The sequence below is a fragment of the Ambystoma mexicanum genome, chromosome 7q (assembly GCF_040938575.1).
Source record: "Ambystoma mexicanum isolate Mex_15411 chromosome 7q, UKY_AmexF1_1, whole genome shotgun sequence".
Lineage (NCBI taxonomy): Eukaryota > Metazoa > Chordata > Amphibia > Caudata > Ambystomatidae > Ambystoma > Ambystoma mexicanum.
In genome coordinates this window covers 556249744-556277369 of record NC_090941.1, presented here as the reverse complement: position 1 = coordinate 556277369, position 27626 = coordinate 556249744, and the positions used below count along the sequence as shown (strand labels likewise).

At 47.7% G+C, this 27626-nt stretch overlaps 1 protein-coding gene across 1 annotated transcript in view; it reads right to left on the bottom strand.

The window, feature by feature from the left end:
• VWA8 (von Willebrand factor A domain containing 8) overlaps nt 1-27626 on the bottom strand; it is a 3012337-nt gene that overhangs the window by 1265021 nt on the left and 1719690 nt on the right. Inside the window, exon 26 of the mRNA XM_069639376.1 lies at nt 14603-14754. Coding sequence (XP_069495477.1) covers nt 14603-14754 — 152 coding nt within the window. The remainder of the gene's footprint in view (nt 1-14602; nt 14755-27626) is intronic.

Genomic DNA, 27626 nt, shown 5'->3' with positions numbered 1-27626 from the left:
TTGAGCTCCGACCTTTGCGCGAAGTGGAATAGGTCTATGGTCTTGCGTATGCTGTCCGAACCCTGCCTTCCCCTGATGAAGCCCACCTGATCCCCATGGACTAACTTTGGCAATATACCCTCTATCCGCCTCCCCACCACCTTGGCCAGAATCTTAACGTCAATGTTTAGCAGTGATATGGGGCGGTAAGATGCACACTCTGCAAGGTCCCTGCCCTCCTTGGGTAACACCGCGATGATAGCCCCCATCATGGAATCGGGGAGAGTTTCCCCCTCTAGCACGGAGTTGATGACTCTCACTAGGTAGGGGATTAAAGAGGATCGGAATCTTTTGTAAAAATAAACTGAAAACCCGTCATCCCCGAGGGTGGTTCCCACTTTCATCCCGCTTATCGCCCTGTCTACCTCTTCCTCGGTCACTGGCCCTTCCAGACCCTCAGACATCTCCCTAGACAAAGTAGGGAGTTGGATTGAGTTCAAGAAATCTTCTATCGGAGCAGATCCCCCATCATATTCGGATGAGTACAGGGTCTCATAATATCGGCGAAAAGCTTCTCCAATGTGGGAAGACTCGCAACCCAGAGTTCCCTGAGCGTCCCTCACTTCCTTCACCATTTTGCTCCTCTGGACCTCCCCTCAGCTTCCAGGCCAGGATCCTGTCCGCTTTGTCCCCTTTCTCATAGTACTTTTGCTTGACCATCTGAAGACTTCTCTCCGTTTTGTGGAGGAGTAAGTCCTTCAGCTGGAGCCTGTAATCCTCCAGGGCAGCCACACGGTCGCGTTCCGGCTCTCGGTCCGGGGAGCCCCCCGGCTGGAGTCGGGCAATTTTTTCCCAGAGGGTCTTCTCCTGAGCCTCTCTCCCCTTTTTTGCCGATGCACCCTTTTGGATAAGAACACCCCGTAGAGTCGCCTTAAAGGCGTCCCAGAGCGTGTGTGTGCCCACTTCCCCATTGTCGTTTAGTTCAAAAAATTCTGTTATGGCGTCTGCGATCTCTTGGGCGTGGACCTCGTCCTTTAGAAGGGCATCGTTGCATTTCCAATGGCCTCTGCGTTCTTTCCGCCATCCCCCAGATATTGTAACCTCAACCATATCATGGTCCGACCAGGGTACGGGATCGACCCTGTAGCCTGCCACATACGGGCGAAGGGTCGCGTCCACCAAAATATAGTCTATCCTTGAAAACGAGGCGGGATGGCCGTGTAGTATCAAAAAAGAGGGGATTCCTGTTCTGGGGGTCGGAATTGAGTCTACCAGGCCCAGCTCTTCGTTCACCCTCCGGAAGGTGCATGCCGTGGACTCATCCGCGGGTCTGGGGTTCTGGGGGCCCACCCGTTTCCTATCCAAAGATGGGTCCAGCACCATATTGAAATCTCCCCCTACTACCAACATGCCCCGTACAAATAGCTTGAGCTTCTCCTTTACTCCCTCCCAGAATTGGGCCTGGCCATCATTCGGACCGTACACCACAGCCAGGGTCAGGGGGGATCCTTGTAAGGTGCCCCTCACCAATAGAAAACGGCCCTCAGGGTCCTGTAGGGTGGCTTCGCTAGTGAAGCGGACATCCCTGGCAACCAGGATGGCCACCCCTCTTTTCTTCCCCTTGTGGGATGCATGGAAAACCTCCCCTATGCCGCCCCTCTCATTTTGGGTTCCTTCCCCCTCGCCCAGTGTGTTTCTTGCAAAAACAACAGGTCCAGCTTAGCCCTCCTGAATTCTCGGCAAACCAGGGACCTCTTGGTGGGGGTGTTCAAGCCCCGCACATTCAGGGTGCCCACTCCCAGGGCCAGTTGGCAGTCAGCCAGATCTGTTGTGCACCTGCCTGGCATCACTATTCCCTTTTCGCTCCCTTAGTCTCATTGTTAGGACATTATTTGGACCTTTCCCCAACTCTTCCCCGAACCCCTTCCCCAACCAGAAACCCCCAACTAACTTTGTCACCCCCTCCCCACTCCCCGACGTCCAGCCAGTTAGTTCCGCCATACCTGGCATTAGGCCGGACCACCAGACTGCCCTTCTCGACCGGGCACTCACATCCAAGCTCTTTGTTATGAGCCCCTCCCCCCTCTGTTTCTTCCCCACTGTTGGCCCCATCTTACTTGCTGTTCTGGGGGAATCTTTGTTCATCCGGACCTTCATTGCGTCGGGTCCCGTCCCTCAAGCGGACGGGACGCCCCGATCCTCAGTCCTCTGAGTCATTGCGCACCCCCTCCCTCCCGGACGGTGGGGTGTTTAGCTTCCTGTATTTTCTCGAGCCGGTTTTCCTCCTCCTGGACCCAGGACGGTCCGAGGTCCCCTCCCCGATCGCTGCCGGGCCCACCGGGCCTCTTCTGGGGGTAGACTCTGTCACGTAATCCTGAATGGCCCCTTTTATATCCTCTTCTGTGATTAACGATGTCGTTGGCCCATGTATTCAAAAGTCAGGGAGAATGGGTACCCCCATCTGTAGCGCACCCCTTTGTCCTTCAACAGTTGCGTGAGGGGGCGGCACATTCTCCGCTTCGCCAAGGTGTAGGCAGAAAGGTCTTGGAATATTGAGATCTCTGCGTTGTTGTAGGAAATCACCCCCGCTTTTCTTACCTCCTCCAGGACCTTTGCCTTGTCCGTATAATAGTGAAATCGCGCAAGGATCGAGCGGGGGCCCCCTGCCCTACCGCCCGCTCTGTGCACATGATCAAATGTCAGCTCCGTAGTCATCTCTTCAGTGAATAGGAGGGTGATTATGTCTCGCACCACACGGGTTAAGTCTCTCTCCGTTTCCCCCTCCACTTCGGGAACCCCAAAAAATCTGAGATTGTTCCTCCTTCCCTATTTTCGTAGTCGTCCATTTGCCTGGCCCTTTCCTCGTCTCTCTTTTCCAGGGCCGCCAGCCGCATCTCCATTTGCACCTCCTGCGTAGCTGAGGACGACTGATAGGGCTCCACTTGCAAGAGCCTGTCCTCCACCTTGTCCACCCTGTTGTCCATTTTTTCCAGTTTCTGCGCAATGTCCGATCGCATATCCCGGATCTCCTGGAGTATGGATGCGAATCCTCTCTCCATAGCTGCTGCCGAGTGTGTCAGGGCTTCCGAGTGGGCCATGCGCCCGTGGTCTGTGGGGTTCTCATTTTTGTCACCAGCCCCCTCGTAGCGAAAGGTTTGTAGGGTCTCCCGCCAGTTCATACGGGCATTTCCCGTTCCTGCTTTGCTGTCCCCCACCGGCTCCGGGGCGAGGGGATTGCCCCCCGGGGCCTAGTGGATGGGTTCGCACGGCGGGAGGAGACCTTTAGGCGGGCACAGGCCCCACCAGAAGCGTGTGGGGGCCTCACACCCGGGTCCTGTAAAGTCCTGGGGGACTGCAGGCGGGCACACGCCCTGCGGCCTAACGCAGGGGCCTCCACCTACCAGAAGTGAGTGCCAGATAATTTCTCGGGGGAGGGGTCGTGGGGTGGAAGGCCTCCGGGTCCTCGAACTCTATCGCCGTCGTCTGTCTCTTCCTCGGGCACGGGCTCGTGAATCCCCCGCCTTGCCGGGCAACGCCCACGCTGCGGGTCTGCGGTCGAGGGATCACCCCTCCAGGCCCTCCCTTCGCTCCGTCGCTTTGGGCCGTGAGGTCCGTTCTCCAGCTTCCCGATGCCCCCAGAGTCCGCTCTTTCGCTCAAAAGGGGCGCGGGGGGGTCCAGCAGCCGATCCAGCACTGTGTTGCGGCCGGAGGGCTCCGGGGGGGGGGCTCAATCCCTTTCAATGGCCCGAGTATGGCGGGAGAGCAACGCTCAGGCTGCCATCACCTGCGCGCCCCCTGGTGGCCTCCTGTTTCATGATCTTTATTGAACTAGACACTGCCGATGACAAAAAGCTGTTTCAAGATCATGGCTCCAGGTGGAAAGAGAAAAGCTTTGCTGAACAATTGTGAATCATCTTTGTAATCCGAGTTGGAACTTTGGGTTGTCAAGTTGGATTGAAGGAGAACTGAAGCAAACTTTTCTGATATGATACAGGATTTCCTTATCCTTTTTGAACAGTTCAAGGAAAGGCTGCTTGAATCTAAGGAAGCGGAATACTCCCAGGTTATCGTAAGAAGCAGCTATTGTGGTGTGGATTATAATGTTAATATTGTTGTTGTTAAACTGCCATATGTTTCCTTGTTGATTTGTTGTATAGGTGTGAGGGACAGAAACGTTGTTGATAGAGTGTTTCCTTTAGTTTATTTTAGACAGGGAAATCTTTGTTAGGGTAGACTGGCATGTTTGGAGAAACTTTTACAAAGTAGTCCGCCTCCCCTTTCTGACCCCTCACACTAGCTAATGGAATGGTTCCTCTACCTTAAAAGGGTGGTGTGGAGGAAAAAACATAGGAAAATAGATCTTATGAGTGGGATTTAAGCCGACACAACCTCAGGAAATAGGAGACCTCAAGTCTCACACATCAAGTGTGTGTCTAACACAAATGGAGATTGGGTTCAGCTGGCACACAAAGCATGCATGAAACCTAATAAGGCTGGTCCCAGCCTATATCTGCGTCTCTGCTGACAGTACATCTACATGGGGACTTGTTCCTAGCAGTTAATGAGGCTGCAGACAGACGTCCTGCTTCAGGGGGAGCATGCTACATCCTTTGAAGTGAAAAGAAGCCCCTTTACATGGAGGTCAGCTGTACTTGTTTGCTCCAACCTGCAGGGCTCCTTCCTGGCTGGGCCCAATAAAGTGCTGAAACACTTTGTGTGTAAATTACACCTTTCTGCTGCAAATGAAGCCCCTGCCCCTCTGGTGGAATAAACTAATGCTGTAACTCTGCAGCACAGAGGAATCCTCGCCTCAAGGTAATGGGACCCCAACTGTGCGCATCCAAAGAAACCACTCATGGCTGCATCCAAGAAAAAAAAGGAGTTTCCGCAGAAAGGACAATCCGAGTTGTATTTGCACTCTCAATTTCCCATCCTGGCCTCTATGCAAAAAGCCAGGAAGGCAAAAGACAGAATGGGGAGAAGTGGCTCAAACGCGGCGTAGTGTGACTTTATCAATTAGGTAAATGTCTCCCCTTTCCTATTTGTAAATATATTCAAATTTGGCATACACTCGTCTTTCGTAAATATCTATTAATTAAAGTAGATATGCACTCTCCCAATCACTATCCTCTTTAAAATATAAATGATGAAACCTAACTAATGTGCGTGTTGGAGCGAGAACAATGAGGCCCTCAACATGCAAATTCATGAGGTAACAAAATCCTCTTTTTTGTGTATGGTACTGTGCCTGGACTCATTAAGGAATCACGTTGGGGCTGTTACATACTTTATACAACTCACAGTGACTTTGAGGCACTAATTCCACTCTGGCTGCAGTTCATTATCAACGGTTTGGCCTGTCATTCTATGGGAAAATGGTTTCTCCTGTCTTTTGCCAGACCTGCCTATTACTCGATAGTCCTACATAAGCATAGTGCATGGAACTAATAATATGTGTTAGTATATGGCACCATTTATAGATACTATACAGATCAATACTGCTCATGACTGTGTTTAGCCTTACTACATGTGAACAATACCGCTGATAACTCGTTAAGGTTATTTATGCTATACTGCCGTGGGAAGATGTTGCACATTGCTCCACGGGTCCACTTATGTTATACCTTCTATTGTTGCCATTGATGTAATGCTTTATGTAGCACATACACTTCAATGTGGAGTCATCATGCATGCCCAATTTCACAATTGCGATTTTTGTGCATTATGGGACTTGTAGTTATGCTTTTCCGTTGGAAATCTAGGACAGCAAGTCCCAGAATGCAAACAAAATACCTAGGATTGAGTCTGCATCTCCTGAATTACATGGGACTTTTTGGCATGAATAGGATATTAATAATATACTAAGGTCAATACTGCTCATCACTTTCTGGAGCATTACTTCTTGTTTGGCAATTACTGCATATGATATGTTATGTTATATGGCATTTTGTATAACGCCTAATGCCATTGGCTTGGCCTTAAAGTTCTCTGGGGGACCGCCCTTGGAGGAACCAAGTACAAGGTTTGGGAATAGAGAAGAGGATTTTGGAATGCCTGTGTGCATTTTAGCCCGAACTAAGGTAGGTAGGGGCGGCTAGATCCCTGCTAGCGACACACAGAGATCAGGCTAGTGGATGGGTGCTATGATGGGCTGTCAGGAGGGTATGCGAGTCAAGAAGACTGATTATCTGCCCAGCTGGACCAAATTTGTTTGTGAGACTCAGTGGCATTCTAGTGGCAGAGATGATGTGCGATATGAGGTTGAGTAGTGACTTATTACAGGTGTTTATGGGTAGGTGGCCTCCACGAGGGATACAGCTATGTTCCATTGAGATTGAGCGCTATACGTACTAGAGAGTCAAGGCTGATATCTAGCTGAGATGAGGATAAACAGATTGTATCATACGGATTGACTGGAATCCTTTCTGTGCGTGCTAGGTACCCTCTTGTCTCCTCAAGTGGCTCATCGGTGCCCCCCACCTACTGTGAGGGCTTCATGAAGCAAGACACAGACAACAGATTCCAAGTTCAAAATAAAATGGTTTATTATATCAAATGTCAGGATGGTTGAAGTCCTAACTTGCCCTACTCGAAGGTGGGATTTCCCCCCACCTGAACGAAACTAAGCAAAGTCTGAGTCAGAGAGTTAAACTTAAAAGGCTGTCTGTGCCCAAAACCTATCCTTGCCCTCACAACTAAAGCTAAAAAATATGTAGGGATGTCAATAATAAAAGAATTGGTGATCAACACAAAGTTCTGAGCTTCTTCCAACTCCCAGCTTCCTTTTCAGCTCCCCTTCCCCAAGTTCAAGAAAGTTCCACAAAAGTCTCGAGATTACCTTTCTCAAATTCAAACAGTTGCACAAATCCTTGGCATCCCCTTCCTCAAGTTCAAGGCAACATAGTACCACACAATTCCCGGGGGTTCGCCTCCTGAAATTCAAGATAACACAGTTCCAAAAAAAGGGGTCTTGAGGGCTCGGTCCTCAATAAAGCATCGCAGTTCACCAAACCCTGGGGTTCCCTTCATCAAGACTTTCATGTAGCAATTTATACTTGGTTTCTGTTTTTCAATGTTCAACACAACTCCTGGTCAACTTGACCCTTCTTCTGGATTGCATTAAAGGTTCACTTAAAGTGTTCCCTCCTAGTTTGTTTCACGTCTTTCGCTTTCACAATTGAGGGTTCCCTGATCCAGACTCAATTGCCATACCACACGGTCCACCCATCACAGGTCACGCAACCAGGAACCCTAGGCTCTTCAACCCAGAGAGGTTGTTCTATATTTGCCCCTGTGTACAGATTCACATTCACTTAGCTTCTCCTTGACGGCCTCTTGGCATTATGTGCAGTTTCACACCCTGCTGGCGTCTCCTGGTTAGCCTCTTGGCTTTGCCACAATGTGTCACACATCCTATGTCAGTCTTTGGCATTGCCGCACTGTATTTATTCACAAAGTCCGCTTTGTGGTATTCTTAGTTATTCCCCATCTTTCTGTCATGCTCTTTCACGCTTGCTCTTTTATTTCGTATGTTGCTCTCAAATGTGCACTTTCACATTTAACTTTCATCAGCTCGTAGCTTTGCTCACAAAGTTCTCATTCATTTCGGTATTCAATATTCGTTATTTGGCTTCACCGCTTAATTCTTGTTCAGCCTGTGGCTTTGGGTTTATTTCAATCTGTATGTGTCATTTCATTCGGCATTATATTTTGTTCATCTAGCATTTTTCAGTTATACGTGGCCCCTAGCAGCGCCCTGGCTTCGAGTAACATTCCCCTGCACTGACCGGTCCTCTGTGTTCAATTCCAGCGTCTGCATTGCTCTACCTCTGCTTCACCGGCTGGCTTGCAGGTAACTGCACGCCCTGCTCGCACTTCGGGTGCTTCCCTGCACACGCCGGCAGGTCAGCTTCCCTTCTGCGGATGCTGGCAGCTCATTTTCTTCTTTCCCTGTGGTCTGCAGCTCCAGCTGCTGTTGTGTTCTGACCACTGGGGCTCCTACACCTGTGGAATTCTTGCGGCCGAACTCACCCTAGGCTTAACAGGTCTTCTGGGCCATCTGCCGGCACCCTGGCTTCCTTTCAGGAACCACCACGATGGCCTCCTCACAGGAAGGTCTCCCTGCTGGCTTCTCCCACACAGTCCTCCCTGTTGGTAGTTCTCACACTGCTCTTTTCCTCTTTTCTTATACACCTGCAACCACTTGACAGGTTGCAGGTGTGAGCTCTTATTAGGAAAGATTCTCTTTACTGCACCTTTCCTTCCATCTTTATGGAACCCCTAAACGTTTTGCTTTTATTTTTGGATCTGACCTGTTTTGGATCTGACCTGCTTAATGCTTCACTACACTGGCCTTTGCTCATATGTTATGGGGAAACTGATATGTCCTTTCAGGCTATCAGTACTGGGAAACAGTATTTCCCTTAGTTGTGTTACTATGTTGCTACTTATGGTTACTTTTGTATCACTTGTGGTAACTTTTTATCATTGCACAAAGCAGCTTACACTGCAGTGCAATGGGGTGCATTTTATTTGCTCTAGGCTAATACTAAGAGGATCTTTGGTTACTTTAGATGTGCTTAAAAGATGAGCTGGTGCCAGCAGTGACTTTTCCCCACTTTATGGGGAATTTCGTTTTAGCTTTACCACGCTTTCCGCATTTGGCTACTAACTGTGGCTACTGGTCAAACATGGCTGTGCCACGAGACTTGTCACCTGTTCTTTTTCCATCTTGTTGTTTAGCCTTCTTCTTGGCTTCAGAGGCCAGGAAAATCCTTATAAGGACTTCCAGTGCCCAGGAAAGTAGAAGCTTTTGGCGGACTACTGGAGGGCTATTTGTGTTTGCAGAAAGCATGCAAGCTGGGTCAGTCTGACTCCAAACCATATACTGGTTTCTGTGTGTCTGAGTGGTATGCATGAATGTTCCCACCAGTGGTCCTGATTGGACCAATGCTAGGGTGTGTGTGTGGGCTAGTCCTGCTATTGGCTAGTGGGAGTTTCAGCTCTTACCTGGTTTTTAGGATAAGAAGAGGAACCCTGCACCCATTCTTCAGAGATTCTGGAGAAATTTGAAGGAGCCAAGTATCCTGTCCTGCTGTGAGACCCGCAAAGAAACCTGAAACCTGACTGAAGGAGACCTGGCAACCAACTTCTGCTGCAGTCCTGGTGGAGACCGGTCTCGTTCGTGGTCTTTAGTAGTCCTGCGAAGGTGCTACGACCCTCCCTATATTACAATATAAGTCAATGGGCTTATAATAAACCTAATTCCAATACTTTTGGCTTTGCCATTCCTTGCCTATGCAAGACTTCTGACTGTTGGGGCTAATTTTGGGCATTAGTCTATCTTGAACCCTAAACCATAAGAACCCTTCACTGGACCCCAGTGACCCTACCTGCATATTTTCTCCTGCATCCTAAGTTCTATGGAACTGTATCCTGAACAATAGGGCACAAGGCCCCAGGCAACGTGGGGCTGGACAATTTCTGTGGACCTTTTTGTGCATAATACATGTCTAACCTTCCTTTGCAGAAGTATCTGATTTGTATTATGCATTTGAACCAAGTGAATGTATATATGTATTTAGCTTAAAAGTGTTGTGTGATAAGTCTACCTGCTTGTAGGCATTTTAAAGGTGGATTGTGGCCCGATCAGCAACCAGCGAAGGACACAGAGGGCGGGTGTGATGTGTCCTCTGGGGCCAAGAGCAAGGAGCCTTGCTGCAGTGTTTTGAACCTGTTGGAGTTTTCAAAGTTGTGATGCGGGGGAGCCAGGTACAGGGTCTTGGCATAGTCCAGGCGAAGGAGGACGATGGCCATGATCCCGGCGACTGTGTGGAAAGTTCAGGTAGGAAAAGACACATCAAAGAAAGCATAGGTGTAGATAGCAGGATTTTGACACTGAGTTGATGTGATGTGATAGTGTCAGGTTTGAGTCCATAGTGCATCCAACGTGACGTGGCCGTTAATTATCCTAGTGCCTGGGTAATTATTGTACATACTGAACAATGTGTGATTTTTGCCAGTTGGGAGTGATTTATTTTTCTAACTTTGATCTGACATATTAAGTGACATTTTAGCTAGTATTTTTATTTTAGTGAATTGTTTGCTTTTTTTGTTAGGTTTACATGCAGTTCTATCATGTTTATCTGTGATGTCACTCCCTGCTATGGCAGGTCATATGATGGGACTTCCTGTGGTGTCATGACTTATGCAAATTAGGCCTCACTCATATCAATTTAGGAAGCGAGAACTCTGAAGGGTGGACTCAATCACAAAGTCACCTTCTCCTTGGAAAATGCCAAGCAGGGAGGTTCAACAGACAACACCTGAGCCTACTCACCCATCTTGCGGAAGTGAAGGCTACTAGGAAAATCACCTTGTGGGTAAATAACTTTAATGATCATTAATGCAAGGACTCAAGTGGCAATGCCACAAGGAAAGTCAACACTAAATTCAAGTCAAACGCAGGAACAACAGACTGGCAAGGGGGAACTGGTTGCACAAACCCTGCAGAGACTGCAATAGTGGTTATTGTGGAAAATTTGCTTTGCTCGGGAGTCCTTTTAAAGATCAAAATGGCATCTCCCCAAACATCGCCAATCTCCAGGCCAAACGGGCCAAGAAGAGCAGAAAATCCAAACCAGAGGAGGTATGACAGATGAAAGGGTCCTGACCACTCCTCCGACACCAAGCCGGGAATGTACACCTCCTACAGGTATAAATGAACATGGTGTCCACCCTCTGAGCAGGAAGGGGTACATCCAGGATGTCATCCAACAAATCCCACCTTCTATACCCCAGTCTCTCAGCAGCTAAGATGATATTTCAGGCTGCTGAGGTTTAGATGGAGTATACCCTTACTGAGTGGGAAAACAGGCCCACTCGCGCCGGAAGGAGCCAAGTAGGGCAGATGGACAGGCCAAGAAGCTCCATATAGCACATCCTCTGGGCCTAGTCCTGAGTGATCAGAATTATCCTCTAACAGGCTTGATAATTGAGCTAAGACCATATCCACCTAGAAGTACCATTCATTTCAAAACTTCACAGGGTCAGAGCTGTCTCCCCGGTTATAGCACTTCACAGAGGGAAAGCACCCCCAATATTCCAGCAGTTTACTGTCTTAAGCGGGTAATACATCACTTGTTGCTTCAACTCAGACAGCTTCTTCCCCCACAACAAGATACTCGCTCCTTTTGTACCCCTCCTTCTTGGGTCTAACTTGAAGGTGGCCTTTCTCCAGGCTTCTTATTGATGTATGGGCCTGAAGCCCTCCTTTTCTTCCCATCAGACCTTGTGTCTTGCCCCATCACAGGTCAGAGGAAACCTAGAGGATAGAAGTGGAATGGCTGTTTTTGATTTCCCAGTCTGGAGCTTTGCTCCACAGAATAGGATTGGGAGCCTCATCAAGACTGTTCCTGTTCACTCCAACATCCGAAGACCACACTTGACAGGACCAAAGTTTAAGGGTGGTGGCAGCAAAATATTGCAAGAAAAAAAGAACATAATTGTACTTATTCACAACAGATTTTCTTAGTATTTTCAACACAGGCAATGCTTCACAAAAAACCCTAAAAAATAAAAGGTTACCAAAATGACAACGCCAAGCAAATAAAAAAAGCTATCCTTAAGCCTCAATTACACTCTCTGTTTGACTCTCTTTGTTTCAACAGCTGAGCGCTCAACCTGTAAAAACAACCCACTCTCCAGCACACTAGCAAAACTGACAAAGGATCAGAACGTGAGAAGTACCTTTTATATAGTCTCCAACATGCTTTTTTGGAGTTTGAGGCGCCTGACCGGCCTCGCCATCTTACGCAAGATGTTCAAAGCTCTGAATGGGCCACTCAAACCATTGCTGGACTTCAAATCGTATGACTCATAAGTATCCTCACTTATGCCCCTCCACATTCTCTGACTTCACTTCTTTTCATGAGAAGAGGAAGATGAATGATGCAATTGGCTGCTGGAGAGTGAGCGCTTCTTCGACTTCTTATGCCCCCTAACTACTCTCTCATCTTGTTTCTCCAGGGGAGGCTCCTCTGTATCCACCTCCGTAGACTTCAGGTGAGACGAGGCAGGTGACTTCGAAGGAGAACAATGTAACACCACCTTTGTGGCCTGCACCCTAAAGGGCCTCAGGATTCATTGACTTAAAGGACCTGTGTTGCGCCACATCATGGTGCATCCCAAGGCACCACAAACGTTGGGTGGGTCAGTGGTGGACATCTTGGATTTACAGTCGTGACAGTGCTTGAAACCAGGCCGCTCAGGATTAGGTAGAGTGGTACAGCAAAAAATGTAAAATGATAGTTCCCAAAACACAGCATTATGACTGGGGGCATAGTGTCTGAATTTACACAGCTGCAACATTATGCCTGGAGTCGAGGAAGCCAAGCATCTGAGATGACAGGTGTTGAGCTACACTAGGCCCCCTGGAGAATGTTTCTGAGAACAACTGGTGCTGGAGAACATATATCTAGTTGAGGAATCTATAAAAGAATGCAATACATTGAAATAAGAGTTTGAGTAGCAGGAAATATGCTTTGGGCCCAAAATGTGTGGTTGATATCCCCACAACGTTTAAGGTGATGCTTGACGGCACTGGCAGATGATCCTGATGCCACCCTTGAAACTATGTATGATGTCTCAGAGGGTGGGCATGAAATATCACGGATATACGAACTCCTCAGAACGAAGGCTGGGAAAGATTTGCCCCAACTGAGGCATGAATGGGAGGAGGAGATGGGTGAACTCATGACGGAGGGTCAGTGGAAGAGGGTCCTGGGATATCATAAAAAGGTGTCCCGAAATGCACGGCTCCAACAACTCCAGTTCTACATTACTCACAGGGCCTACCTGACTCCCCAGAAGATCGCACGGTTCGGAGGCTCGATCACTCAAAAATGCCCCAGGTGTGGGGAGGTGGAAGCTGGGTTGCTACATATGTTTTGGGCCTGCCCGGAAGTGTATAGATTTTGGGAGGAGGTCAAGATGAAGCTCGCAAGTGGGGGAGTGGTGTTGGACGTGGGATCTGCCTGGTCATGTATGCTTGGGATCTTCCCCAGGCCCAGACACTTTAGGCACCTGAGCAAGCTGAGGGACCTGGCATATGTTCTGGCCAAACGCAGGATTGCCATGAACTGGAAATCGGCTAGCAGGCCGAGAGTGGAACTATGGTGGGCGGACCTTATGAGGTGGGCGGAGGCTGAATCCGTGGTTTGGTTTGAAGCAGTCACTAGAGGGGGCGAGGAGGAGATAGGGCCCTTGCTGGCCTGGCGACAATTGGTGGCCTCTATGACCAACCCACAACAGGGCTTGGACGAATCTGAGAATTCTGAAAATGTGCCTACGGACAATGTTTCTCCTGACGGTGCCCCGACTGAGGATATAAGGGAGCCGGCTCTGGCTTGATGGGGGGTGGGGGGAGTTTTTTCTTTTTTTCTTTTTCCTTTCTCGTATTTTCTTTTGTGGTTTCTGTAAATAATTAACAGTTGTATTGTGTTGTGCGTTTGTTTTTCTAAAATATAAAATCAATAAAAATGTTTTTAAAAAAAACGTTTAAGGTGATGCTTGGTCTGTTTTTGGGTTGTCTGAGCAGGCCTAGTGCCCTGTGTGGTAGGAAAACAAAGTGCTGTTAGTAAGTGCCTGAGTTGCAAAATGCTATGCAAAGGATTTATTGGTAAGGCCAAAAAGCCAATAAACAGTAGAAACTAGAGCACTACTCACACTGTCAAAACCATTCTCTTCCGTGCATCTCTCTGTACCGTATGGGTCACAATACTGAGTTGCATAATGTAGACTATATATAAAGTGCTGTACATTCTCTGCGTCCACACTATCCTGCCTTTCTCATGCATGAGGAACATTTGTTTCTTTCTCAGTCATGTTTGCTGTGTACATTAAGATTTGACAAGAAAGGGTACATCTATAAAAGTAGGCCAAAGCAAATGTGTTTTCTCTGGAACAAATACAGCAGTGCTTTGGAGCATGACGGGGGTCTCTCCATTATCATCACAGCCAGAATTCAAAACAAGCATCAATTTTCCTTTGCTACACTAAAAGACATCTGCTCCCATGTATGTGTTGTTCAATTATGGCTCCTTTCTGTTTTCTTAACAAGACTGTCTATCTGTATGTGTCTCCCTTGATGTAGATAATAATGGGTAGTATTTCAGAATGTATAACACGGCAGATTGCAACGAGAGACAACTAGGTTTTTTTTTATGGCGTGTGGTCGCTCTGTTCGCAGTATTCAAAAGCAAAAAAACATAGTGCCAAGTCCAGAGTCTTTGTTGGCTGGTTTGGGAAATATTCTGGTATGTTCACAACAAAACACATACACTGAGTAAGAAACAAATATTTCCCTTTATTGAGTTTGCGAGAATTATTGAACAAGTCCTAAAAAGAACACGTTTTATTATGACATCTAAAAACACATAACTGTGTTTGCTTATTTTCATTTATCAGTAAATACTATACGTGTTCTGTTAATATGTGAACGGATTGGCTGATTTATAGGTTTCAAGTATTTCAGGTGGAGATCAAGCGGTTAGCAGCAAATGACAATATATTCGAAGTTCATAAAAAAACAAAGTGTGCTTTGGGAAGATTGTTTTAGCCTTACTCCTTGGCCAGTTGCACGCTGGTTGGCTTTGCTCCAATAGGAATCCCATGTTTGTGCAAAGAGGTCATCAAAATGTCCCGCATTTCTTGGTTGTAGGAATCAAAGTCGAAGACATTTCGAACCACACTTGCAAGTCCTTCAGTTGGAAATTTCTGCGTAAAAAAAGGGAACACAATTTAATCATAAATAGTGCAGTGCTCTCCTGCAACACATCAGAAATGTGTAGAATTTGCTCTTGACAATAACTCATCCCTGCAAAGGTTACCAGCTAATTGGATCCCCAATCCCACACGAAGGCACAACTTCAGAAATGTGGTTCAACAAGGTTTTTCGTGGTTCTTTACACAATTGGCTGAAATGAAAATGTGGGAAACAAACAAAAAATATCTATTGAAACTGCCTTCCTTGGGGTTTTCTGGGGTCTCTCATTCTTTGGAGAGTTTTGAATATTTCCTAACCGTCATGCTTTCTGGGCTGTTTCTTCATACAGCTTGGGTTTGGGAGGGTGGGTGGGTGGGCGTGGGGGTGGGTGGGTAAGAGTCCAACTGCCAAGATCTCCATTCTAGAGTGGCACTTGCTTGCTGGGTCAGTGTCAGAAGGCAGTGTCTTGGTCAGCCTTTCACAAATGCCCACGAGGCCAGGGCAAAAAGAGGCCATCCCTCAATTTCCACTGGCTTTCCTCTAGGCTCCTCCCCAGCTCACTTTCCCAGGGTCCTGGCTAAGTAGCCCAGAAGTCCACACTTTCTGTCCTCCTCAATGCCCCTTTAGCCACCTCACCATCCACTGACTTCACCTGCACATAGTTAATGCTCCGCTGCACAGTTGTTCTTTCATGTATTCAAGATTCTATCTGGTCAGTCTCAGAGTTCCCCTCTTTCCACTATCACCTTCACCCTGTTGGAGCTGAACATGCCCTTCTTTCTTCTGTTACTCTCCTCCTCCATTTGGTCGTTTTTCTTCAACTCTAAACTCCTCTTAATCTCATCTGCTTCCTCACTCAAACACCCAATATTTCTTTTCTCGCCCTCCTACACCACTGCCTCCTCTCCAACTCATGATGTCATTATCCGCTCCTCTCACCCTCCTCTTCCTCTCACCAACTTATGTTCGCCCTCTGCCCCACTCCCGTTCCCTCCCTTAACACCCACCACCATCTCTTGTTCTAATGCCTGATGTTTCACCTCTTCCTTCCTCTCGTCCTCTTGCTCTATGCTGACTTCCTGCTCTCTCTCTATCTGCTCTCTCCTCCAGTCTTTTCGAAATCAACTACTTTTCAATGCACACACACTGCCATGCTTCAGCCAGCCTGCTTTATAACCCTGATGGTCCAGTAATTGCCTGGTTAAAGAGGGTAGTTTTTGTATGGGGCCGTTGGACTAGCAGAGCTGTGCTTTGTCTACATTCTTCTCAGGTGAGTGTGGCTCCACAGACCTCTGTGTTCCACACCCACGGCCTGAGTTCTCAAGCATGGGGGTCACCAGTTAAGATGTTCTTTCTCTTGCTCTCACCACACAGTGCAGTTTGCTTGTGCTGGCTCTCCACATCTTACCTCCCTGCAGGGTTGCAGCAAGTTAGATGCCACTTCTCAGTGCTAAGCTGCAGCCAAGTGAGAATGCAAGCAAGGTCTTGTTCTCTTTATTGCTATTCTTGCCAACATGGCTTTTGGCAATAACTGTTTATAAGGATCTGATGCAGTGGCATATATGTTTGGGAAGCATAAAGGCTGCTGACGGTTGTGGCTGTTATTCCCCAGAAAAGGATAGCCAAATTCTGTCAGGGACATTCCTAGCTGACTCTTAAATGGACAGTGAGTAAAGCATTGTTTGTGTGTCCATCACCTAACTCTTGTTCGTGGCATGGTGAAGTTATCTAGGAGATCCACTCCATGCTGACCATTGAACAAGCATCACGCAGCATGCAACAATACCTGGTCCCCTTGGCATTCCTCCATTCAGCTGTATGGACATGCAGGGGATTTTATCACAACTTTTTCATTGGCAGCAATAAGGTCCCTGGTGAGTTACGAAGAAACAGGGACTATTTGGTCAAGTTTAGAGGTGAATTGCTGGCTCCTGAGCTCCACTGCTTTACCTGTAGTAGCATTTAAGCAGGTCAAGCCTTTCACAGGGGTCTGAGCAAAGCCCTGGCAACAAAGTTGGGAGGCGCACACTTTCCCAAAGGGCATTCAAATGTGCAGTGATAGGTCAGTATGTTTAAAGTGATCTGCTGGGCAAGGGACTAGCTAGGATCCAGGAACCCTGTCCGGAAAGTCTTGTGAAAGTTTGTGTGTGAACAATTTACCATAGCTGTAATATTTTGGGTGGAATGGCAGAATTAGTGCGATCCAGCCAAGGCTGTGAACCTGGGGTGGGGGCGATCGCCAAGAAATGGTCACTTGGTAAATTAGGTTCTCAGCGGCCCACTCATGGACATGGCGCTCTCGGTCTGGAGAATGAATGAGATCCATGTTGAGTAAAGTGACAGAGGGGGGCGTGGCCAACTGCCAAATGGAGAAGAGGTGACTGCTGAGCTCTGTGTGCCAATCATACAGTGGCCATTTTGGCCTCAATTCCTAGGTGCGGACTGTTGAAAACCCGAGCCACATTGCACCGGGACAGGACTGCTTGCAGAATGGCATTCTACTCACAGCAACCCCCCTCATTCTGGATGAGGAGGCCGATCAACCTCGGTGGCGATAATCCGACGGATACAGAAACAACCATGAGGAGGCTCTAGGAAAGCAGAGGGTCTGCTGGCAGAGATTGCAGCCGGACTGGAGCGAGAAACAACCGGGGAGCAGCAGCATCCCATGTGACCCCCTCGCATCGCCATTGCCACTGAGGGGGTCCATACACTGACAGCAAGGTGAATCCCTACAGACAGCTGGCGGCGGGAGGTGGATGCTCTTTAAATGCATGCAACATCTGATCCTTTTTAACCACCCACATGACTGTACAGAGTGCGGGTCAAGCAACCAAAGACTTGTTTGCCCTCTGGAGGTACGCCTAACGCTTTCTGTGGTTAAGCCCCTTTGCACCTGTAGCTATACACGTGTTGGTGGTACGGGACAGAAGCTGCTCCCTACACGGAGGGTCTGACCACTGCAGCTGGGCCCCTCTGTTTATACTTACTAGAAACTAGCACTCTGTGAACTTTATGCTGCCTTCATGTGATGTACATGGGTGGACACTGATCAAAGCTCTTGTTGTTTCTGAATATGTGCAGTACATTCATCTAACAACCTCAGCAGTGATGAGATTGGGGCGCTATAACCTCACTCTCTGGCACAGAGATCACTCCAGTGACACTCTTACCCTCTTGCTATTCAGATACCGAATGATGGCCATTCGCTGAGATCTAGGCAGACCAACATGGATACTTATGCCCACAAATCGACGCAGCTCTCTGCGGAGAAGCAAACACAAGACAATGAAGATGCCAAAGACACTGACGCCAGCCCAGTGGTCCATGCGATTGCAGCTCTATGCTCTTCACTCAAAACCAAGGTAGGGGAGGGTTAGGGTGGATGTATCGCTCCTCCGTCACGATCTAAAGAACTTGGCTGATAGGGAGGGTACTATGGAGAGCAAGATTGCAGAAACTGAGCAGGAGGTTATCAGTCCTCCACAAACAAACATCCAACCTTCAGAAACACGCACAAACCCTGTTGAGAACTGAGAATGCGGAGGGACAGGCTTGGAGAAATAATATAAGACTTGTTAGCTTTCCGGAGTTTATGGAAGGACACGACTGCACAGATTATGCAGAAAGCCTGTTGCTCCAGAAGATTGGACCAGGTGCCCTATCTCCGAGATTAGTGGTTGAGTGGGCACATAGAGCCTTAATAAAGAAACCTCCCGCTGTGTACCCTGACGTGCCCGCTCATCGCCAAAATATTGAATTACCTAGACAAGGAAGCGATACTAAAATTCTCCAGACAGGTCAGCAGAATCTCAAGAGGAGGCAGAACTCTTGCGATATACCTGGATTATACCATACAAGTGCGGAGGATGAGACACTCGTATAAACCCATTAAATCCAAACTGTGACCACTTCAGATACGATACATGCTTATGTTCCCTGCAAAATTGAAAATAATACATAATGATACAACCTTCTTCTTCGAGACACCGGAAGACGCGCACAACTGGCTGGACACTATCAATCCCTGTGCGCCAAAAAGGGAGAGCAATGATAGGACTCGAGAACCCACAGATGCCACTATGGGGAAACCAGAAACCAGAACGAGTGGGTATGCAGCCTTAGACACTTTTGAACATCAAAATTTCCCGTTGAGTCAAATGCTGCGGCAATCTCACCTTGCTAAACCTGATCTGTGCTGTCTGTTTCCCTCATGCCAGTGGCTGAATGACGGCAGTGACTCATTGGCCGACACAGGAACTATCCGCTACAGCTGTAACTTTTAACTTAATGAATGCGACCAATAGGGCACTATCACACACTCACACTTCACTAACTCAGTTCGATTGGGAAACCACCCCTCTACTACCACCGCACTCTTAGTGTAGCTCACTACAGTCGTACTGTGCAACCTCTCCTCTGTACTAAACTCTGTGGCAATCAGGACTGAGCTCAAATATGTGCGCAAATGTAATAGCTTCAGCTATTGAGGCTGGTTACCCAACTTCATGGTACTGTTGTATTGTTTTGCCGTTTTGAAACGTTGTTAATGTCTACACCTGTGACTGTCTTCACCCAGACTTACTCTTTAATTATCACAACGTCCCTTGTGGCAGGAGAGGGGTGGGCCGAAGCAAGGAATCGGAGGATAGGAGACCTCACTTAGGGGCGCTCAGTGATAATTCCCCATTTAATTGTAATATGGAATATGCCAGGCCTAAATTGTTTTGTTTAGAGCTGTAGGGTCAAGCAGTATATCACAAGGAAAAAGTTTACTATTGCGATGCTTCAGGAAACTCATTTGACAATTGAGAGACAAACTAAAGAACTGAAGCGATGGGGTGGACATGGATTTGGCTCTGTTTATTCGTCCTATACTAGAGGCGTGCTAATCTGGATGCCAAGTAGCACTCATTTTAGGGCGTAGATAGTAGGCAAGTGCAGGGAAGGTAGAATTATTATAATTGAGGGGCCCCTTGAACACTGTCTGCCTAATTATTACATATGCCCCAAACACTAATGCAAATACACTGAAAAGTTCCCTAAGTGGGGGAACTCCCATTCCCTGCACACTATCACTGGCTGAAGGAGCCAATAATTAGATATAGCAATAGATTGGTAGTCTCTAGTAGCAAAGTATGTTAAAGTAGGATTCACAATTCTTATGTAACTGAGTCTTGATTTCATAAGATGTACTATAAAAATCAAATAGATATATAATAAACAGCACATCTTGAGTCCTTGAATTTCGGTGTCCATTTTCTTTTTAATAAAATGCCCAACTCGTTTTGAGCTTTGCGCCCTTCATCAGGGGGTTAAACAAACTTCTTATGTCTGTAACATGACAAATGATACATTTCAATAAATCATAATGTACTTCCAATGTTTACAGGATGCCGGCACATACATTTGCTTAGAATGTGAATTAGACCTGAGAGAACTGTTCAGTGTATTTGCAAATTTCACGATCCATGTGCCAGGATCGTTTTTTCTGATCTACACCTAAAGAATATTAATAATAATCCAAGATTTTCTCAGATTAGACTTCACTCTCACTAACAAAGGTTGCAGTGTATACTTTGTATCCAAACACTAATGAAGCAAGCTGTTTCACCCATATAGTTGACAAATTTAATCTAGACAGGGAGGCGATCTGGATTTGGGTGAGGAGGGGGGACGTCAATTGCATCTTCAACTAGGCCATGAACATTGTTGACAGCCACTCAGCCATCATTCACCACTAAAAAGCAGAAACAGATTATGACTTAAACTTGATTTATGACTTAAACTTGATAGACATCTGGAGAACGATCCAACCAGACACATGCGCATACTCCTCATTCTCACACATTGATCATTTAATCACGGGCAGGGAACATGCACAGCTCTTTTTGAGGCAACATACCTGGCCAGAACCCTCTCCGATCATTCGCCAGTACTCATTACATTACAAAGACGGCGCCCAAGACCCCCTATCCCAACATGGAAGTTCAATTCTAAAGAACTGCTCAATGGCGTGTACCGAGCCACATTAAAAGAAGCAGTAGTTAACTACTTTATGGACAACGGCCCCTGATCCACTCACTCTGTGGGAGGCATTTTAAGTCACGCTTAGAGGGGTTTGTGTATCTACCACAGTGGGTGCCCGCAAGGTCCTAATAAACCAGCTGAAGTGAAATAGAGCTACAGATAACCGCAGCACAAGATTCTGAGAGCCTCTCGATACACATGAAAGCATGTTACGGGACATTAGATCTCAATGCGTGGAGGTATGGCTGTGACTGTGTAGCATGACAAAGTACTACATTGTAAGGAAGCCCATGAGTGGGGTGAAGGGCTGGAAAATTATTAACACAGTTGCTTAGAACAGTGATTGAAGTGAGTGGGAGAGGTTGGGAGCAGTGTTCCACTACTTTTATTATTTCTGTTTACCATTACTGTACTTTTTATGACAATATTCACCATTCTTATAAAGGATTCGCCCATTCATGTCACTGTGCAAGTGTAAAGTTGTAAAAGGAGCTTTAGTTACTAGTCACTTCGACTATTGCAATGACCCGGCTGCAACACTTGTCACATGTTGCACTAGGCTTCAACTTACCCTGTACCCCGCTGAGACCACAATTCCACTACTTTTTTCGGTACACTTCTACCACTGTACTTCCATCCGAAAACCCTTGCACGCCTATTCTCTCCTTGCACACATGGGGGAGAACAACAAGTTACTTACCAACTGGTAACGTTCTTTCGACGTGATGTTCCTCCAAATTATTCCTCATCTTTGACATTTAATGTCCAGCTTCGGCTGCTTTGGAAAAACATTTCGGCAGAGGGCGCCCTGCGTCAGTGGCGTCGAGTTTGTGTCCCTCGAAGGCCTCCGTCGAGGGTGACGTCATCAGAGGTTATAAGTAGCATGCACGGTACCTGTTGGCCTCAGTTCCCTTTTTCCGCAAACGCATTCGCTTCGTGAGAAACTCAGCGCGCCTCGTACTTGTAAAGTATACTTCTAACTCTTTATCGAGATACCGACTCATTATGTTTTCGGCATCAACACCGTTGACACCTTGGTCCTGTTTCAAGAAATGTAAGAACTGCGGCTCGAAGATGTCCATCACCGACCCGCATCGAGTTAGTCTGTGCTGCCTTGGCGAGGGCCATGAGACTGATACCTGTTCCAAATGTCACTCCATAACAGGAAAGGCCTTGAGGGAACGAAAGGGGAAGCTGCAGGCAGAAACAGTTTCCAACCTCCCTAAGTCCCGTTGACCTCATTTCTGTAATTCCCCTCCTCATGCAGCAGAAAGGCCCATAAACACGGGCATGACAGTACTCAGCCTTGGTGGAACGATAGCTGTAATAGCACGGGAAATTCTACAGCGGAGTAGGTTGGGAGGGTGATGAGGAATACGTTGGAGGAGCATCCAGTCGAAAGAACGTTACCAGTTGGTAAGTAACTTGTTTTCCAAATGTATTGTATCCTCCAAAGTATTCCTCATCTTTGACAGACTCCTAAAGCAGTATCCATGATTGAAGGAGGGTGAAGAATTTGTGTATATGGAGAATCTTAAAGGGCAGAGTAAAGTACTGCCTTACCAAAAGCAACATAAATGAGCATGGGAAGTATTCAGAGAGTAATGCGTCCTAAACGTGTGTATCGAGGACCACGTTGCCGCATCACATATGTTCTTAATAGGGACACCCCTTTGAAGGGCTGTCGATGTAGCCATGCCCCTGGTGGAATGGGCTCGTAAACCCTCAGGAGGGTCTTTGCCTGCCAGTCTATAGCACTCAGATATGGGGAGGATGATCCACCTAGACAAGGTCTGTTTGGAAACAGCCTAACCTAGTTTATGTCCTGCATACCCTACAAAGAGCTGGTCATCCACTCTCAATTTCGGCCGTCTGGAAATGTAAAAGCTCCACGCTCTCATAGGGTTTAACCTATGGAGCCTTTCCTCTTCCTTCCCAGGATGAGGTGGAGGATAGAGAGCCGTTAGCACAATCTTCTGACTTCAATGAAAGTCAGAAACTACCTTAGGCAAGAAGGAGGGTTTTACCCATAACACAACCCTGTCCTTGTGGAACACAGTAAAGGGTGGCTTGGAAGAAAGTGCCTACAACTCGCTCACTCTACGTGCTGATGTTATCGCAACCAATAGTATTGTCTTAAAGGTTAAAAAGCTTAACAGACATGTGTGCAAAGGTTCAAATGGGGCACACATCAGACATTTTAAAAACAGGTTGAGGTCCCAAACCGGATCCTGAAAAGGAGATGGAGGGAACACATTAGTGAGCCCTTTTAGAAATTGAGTCACCAGTGGGATCTTGAAATAGGAGCATTCTTCTGATGAGCGCTTAAAGATTGACAGCACCACCAGGTAGCCCTTAATGGTGCGAACCTGAAGACCTTTATGTGCTAACGAAAGCAAAAAAGATAAAACATCCAGAGTTTTACACTGAAAAGGATCAACGTTCTTTTCTCTACACCAGTCGCAAAACGTATTCCAACGGCAAGGGTAGAGAGATTTTGCTGCTGGTCTTCTGGCCGAAAATAGCACCTCCATTACGTCATCCGGGAGGTCCCAATCCTTATATCTCAGCCTTTGAGAAACGAGGCGTGAAGGTTGAGATTCTTGACCTCTGGATGGACAACCCAACCCTCCTCTTGCGAGAGAAGGTCCTCTCTTTGAGGAAGACGCATCGGAGGACAGATGGACATGTTCAGAAGGTCCGGATACCATGTTCTTCTGGCCCAATGTGCAGCAATTAGGATCATGTGTTTCCCGAACCTTCGCAACCTCCTGATTACACGAGGAATGACAGGGACTGGAGGAAACGCTTACAGTAGTGGGAACTCCCAGTCCACCATGAACGCGTCTCCTAGAGCTCCTCTTGAGGAAATTCCTTTGAGCAGTACTGCCCGCACTTCCGGTTGGCACCGGTCGCAAACAGATCCACTTGAGGGGCTCCCCAAAGGGTGAAGATCTCCTGAAGGACTTCCTGAGCTAGTGCCTGCTCAGAGCATCCGCCGCCGTGTTCTCCTCTCCGGCCAAGTGAACCGCTGACAGGTAGATTCCTTCTTGAATAGCCCAGTACCAGAGCTACATTGCCTTTACACCTCCTCTCTTGTTGAGGTAGTGCATGGCCACGGTGCTGTCCGTCATTATCAGGACATTTCTTCCCTGAACCGAGGGCAGGAAAGCCTTAAGCGCTAGTCTGATTGCTCTCAGCTCCAAAAGATTGATGTGTAGTTTGGACTCCGATGGAGACCAACAACCGCTGATGGTCAGATTCTTGGCGTGCGCTCCCCACCCCGTGAGGGAGGGGTCCGTCACTACCGTTATCTCCGGCCATTGTTGCCAAAAGGGTTCTCCCTTCAGAATATTCTCCTCGCAGGCCCATCACAGAAGATCCTGTGACACTCTAGTTGGAATCTGAAGATGGTCCGAAATCCTTCCTGAGAATTGTGACCATTGTGTTCTCAGAGCCCATTGAAGTGATCTCATTCTCGGGTGGGCCTCTGGGACCAGAAAAAGGCAGGATGCCATGAGGCCGAGCAACCTCAAAAAGTCGAAGGCCAGAAGACTCTGGGCACTCCGAAATGTTATCATTTTAAGAATGTCTCGAGCCCTAACATCAGGTGGCACGCTCTTTCTAACCCTCCAAGGTTGTCCGCTAGCACGAAAAGGCTAAGGTTGCCTAACAGCTGTGCCTAAAGACTTGGCTGCTGCCTTCGAGGTCTGCAACTTCTCAAGGCTATCGTCACCCTTGTTACCAAAAAGATGAGACCCGTCAAAAGGCATGTTGAGAAGTCTAGCCTGCACGTCTGGTGCAAAACCTGACTTTCGCAACCATGCAAATCTGTGCATCACGGTGCTGGTAACCATGGACCTGCTGATGCTATCTGCAGAATCCAATCCAGATTGAAGGGACTCACACCTGGCTTCCTTGCCGTCCTTAACTATAGCCAGGAAGCCGTCCCTTTCCTCCCCTTCGGGAATATGCTCTGCCGCCATAGAAATGCACTCCCACAGAGTGTACGAAAACCTTGCAAGGGCACAAGTGGAGTTGGCAGATTTTAATGCCATGCTCCCTGCAAAAAAGACCTTTCTCACCCATCCATCTACGCGCTTATCATCCCTATCAGGAGGGATGGTAGGGTACGCTGCCTGTTTTGAGGTAGCCGTAGCTGCCTGGACCACCAGACTCTCTGGAGTGGGGTGTTTGGACAGGTAGCGGGGGTTGCTACTGGAGGGGCAGTATTTCTTTGTGATATTTTTGTCAACTGCCGGATTAGTTTCCGGAGTCTCCCAATTCCTGGCCACCCTTTTTTGAAGTGCCACATGGAAAGGCAAGATCAGATCAGTAGGTGGACCCTTGTCCAGAATGTCGGTCAGATCATCCTGATCATATGGGGCTGGAGGTCTAGACCAACCCAAGTATTCGACAACCTTAGACATGAGCTGTCTGTACGAGGAGTCAGCATGCTCCCCTGGTTCTGGTTTGCCGAAGTCCAGCTCAGGAGAGGTGTCAATGCCACTAGCATTGTGCAAGATGTCATAGAAATCTTGCATTTTACTCTCCTCAGAAATAAGGCATTCCGGCACATTTGGTGTGCCGTACTGAAGTCCAAAAGGAGCATCCTCCTCATCTGAGAGCTCTTCCTCGTCAAAAATGGAATTGAGGTACTTGAAAAAATCCTTTTTTGGCAGAGGAGCATAAATCTTCTCTGGTTTGGATACCAAAGACTTCTACGGTCTCGAAGAAGTCGACTTTGTCTTAGTCAGTGCCTTTTTTGGAGGTTCAATAGGCACTGGTGGCTGAGCTGTCAAAATTGGTGCAGCTTGCGTTGATGATGTCGGCGTCGACAATGGCATCGACGGTTTAATAGGGGTCGAGGTCCTAATGCGCACCAACGTCGTCAAGCGCTTCGAAGGCGCAGCCGATCTCGATCTCTCCCACTGTCTCGAATGATCCTTGGATTTCTTTTCCGATCGAGGCCTTGAGGGCTCATGATAAGGATCATGCCGTTTACTCGGGCTCCAGAGCACGTGAGTTTTAGGCTGAGACCTTTCCTTCCTGGCTTCCGAAGAAGGCCCGGTCGAAACATAAACTTCAGCATGTCCACACAGAAAGCTTCCCATTCTTTCGGTGTAGACTTTTTGGACGGGCACGCCACCCTCTCGGGGGAACCGTCTAATTAAGACATCGATGAAGGCGACCGGCGGTGCCTTCTCCTCGATCTCTTCGAAGAAGACGAGGAGTGGCGGGAACCACTCCTAGATCTATAGCTCTTGGCCTTCGTCCCCCGATGAGAGTCGCCTCTCGACTCTTCGGTGGAAGGCCTAGCAGGTCAGGACTTAGAGGGGGTTTGGAAACAGTTTTTATCGGGAGCTTCGCCTTTCGTTCCCTCAAGGCCTTTCCTGTCATGGAGTGACATTTGGAATAGGTATCAGTCGTGTGGCCCTCGCTGAGGCAGCACAGACAAACTCGATGCATGTCGGTGATGGACATCTTCGAGCCGCAGTTCTTACATTTCTTAAACCCGGACCGAGGTGTTGACGGTGTAGATGACGAAAACATAACAAGATGGTATCGCGATAAAGAGTTAGAAGTATACTTTACAAGTACGAGGCGCGCCGTGTTTCTCACAAAGCAAACACCTTTGCGGAAAAACAGAACTGAGGCCAACGGGCACCGTGCATGCTACTTATAACCTCTGATGAAGTCACGCTCAACGGAGGCCTTCGAGGGACACCAACCCGACGCCATTGACGCAGGGTGCCCTTTGCCGAAAATTATTTCCGAAGCAGCCGCAGCTGGACATTTCATGTCAAAGATGAGGAATACGTTGGAGGACACAATCCATTTGAAATATGCTATAAGGAAAAAAGTTACTTACCTGTAACTATTGTTCTCCAGCATGGGTCTAGCATGGATTCACATGCTCATGAATATTCCCTGTTGTCAGGCTGGGAATCCTCAGTAAAAGAAAAACAGTTTCACTTTCACTTATGAACTGTATTTCTCCTTTAAACCAATCACTGTCCTCTGGGTCATTCTGCCCCATCCAATGACAGTCCTCTCCATAAGCCCCTTCTCTGGCAGCCATCTTCAGATTTGGTAAGCACGTAAAATGACCAAGAAGAGCCACAGAGGGGTCAGAGAGAGGGTTCGTGTGTGAATCCATGCTAGACCCATGCTGGTGAACAATAGTTACAGGTAAGTAACTTGTTCCTTCTCCAGCATGGGGTCTGGCATGCATTCACATACTCATGAATAACAAATACGTAGCAGTACCACATTACACAACCACAGGAGGTGACAAGGCTCAACAGAAGCAATTACAATTACCCCTGTAACAGACTCACCTCAAGCAAACATGTTGCGTGGCACTACTTGGCTGACTCTGGACTCCTCCCTGGAATCCCTGTCGACGCAGTAGAATTTTGCTAAGGTCTGAGTGGACCTCCACATAGCAGCCTTGCAGTTGCCACGTAGGGGCACACCAGACGGGAACGCTGTCGTCACAGCGATCCCTCTGGAGTAGTGGAATCTCGGACAGCGCGCAGCGGTCAGTGAAGCAACGATTACAGTGCGTGATGCAGCCGGAGAGCAAACCTGAAATGGAAGTCTTGGACAAGGCCTTCCCATGGTTCACATGGCCAAAGTTTACAAACAGCTGAGAAGTCTTTAGAAAACTCTTCATGCGTGTGATGTAGAACTTCAGGGCTGGAGCAACATCCAGTGAATGCAAGGCCCTTTCTGCCGGCGATAAAAGTTTCAGGGAAAAAACAAGGCTTGTGAAGGTGGAATTCCGATGGAACCTTTGGCATAAAGGAGGCGTGCATAGACAGCACCACCCTCGTTTCGTGGAATGTCA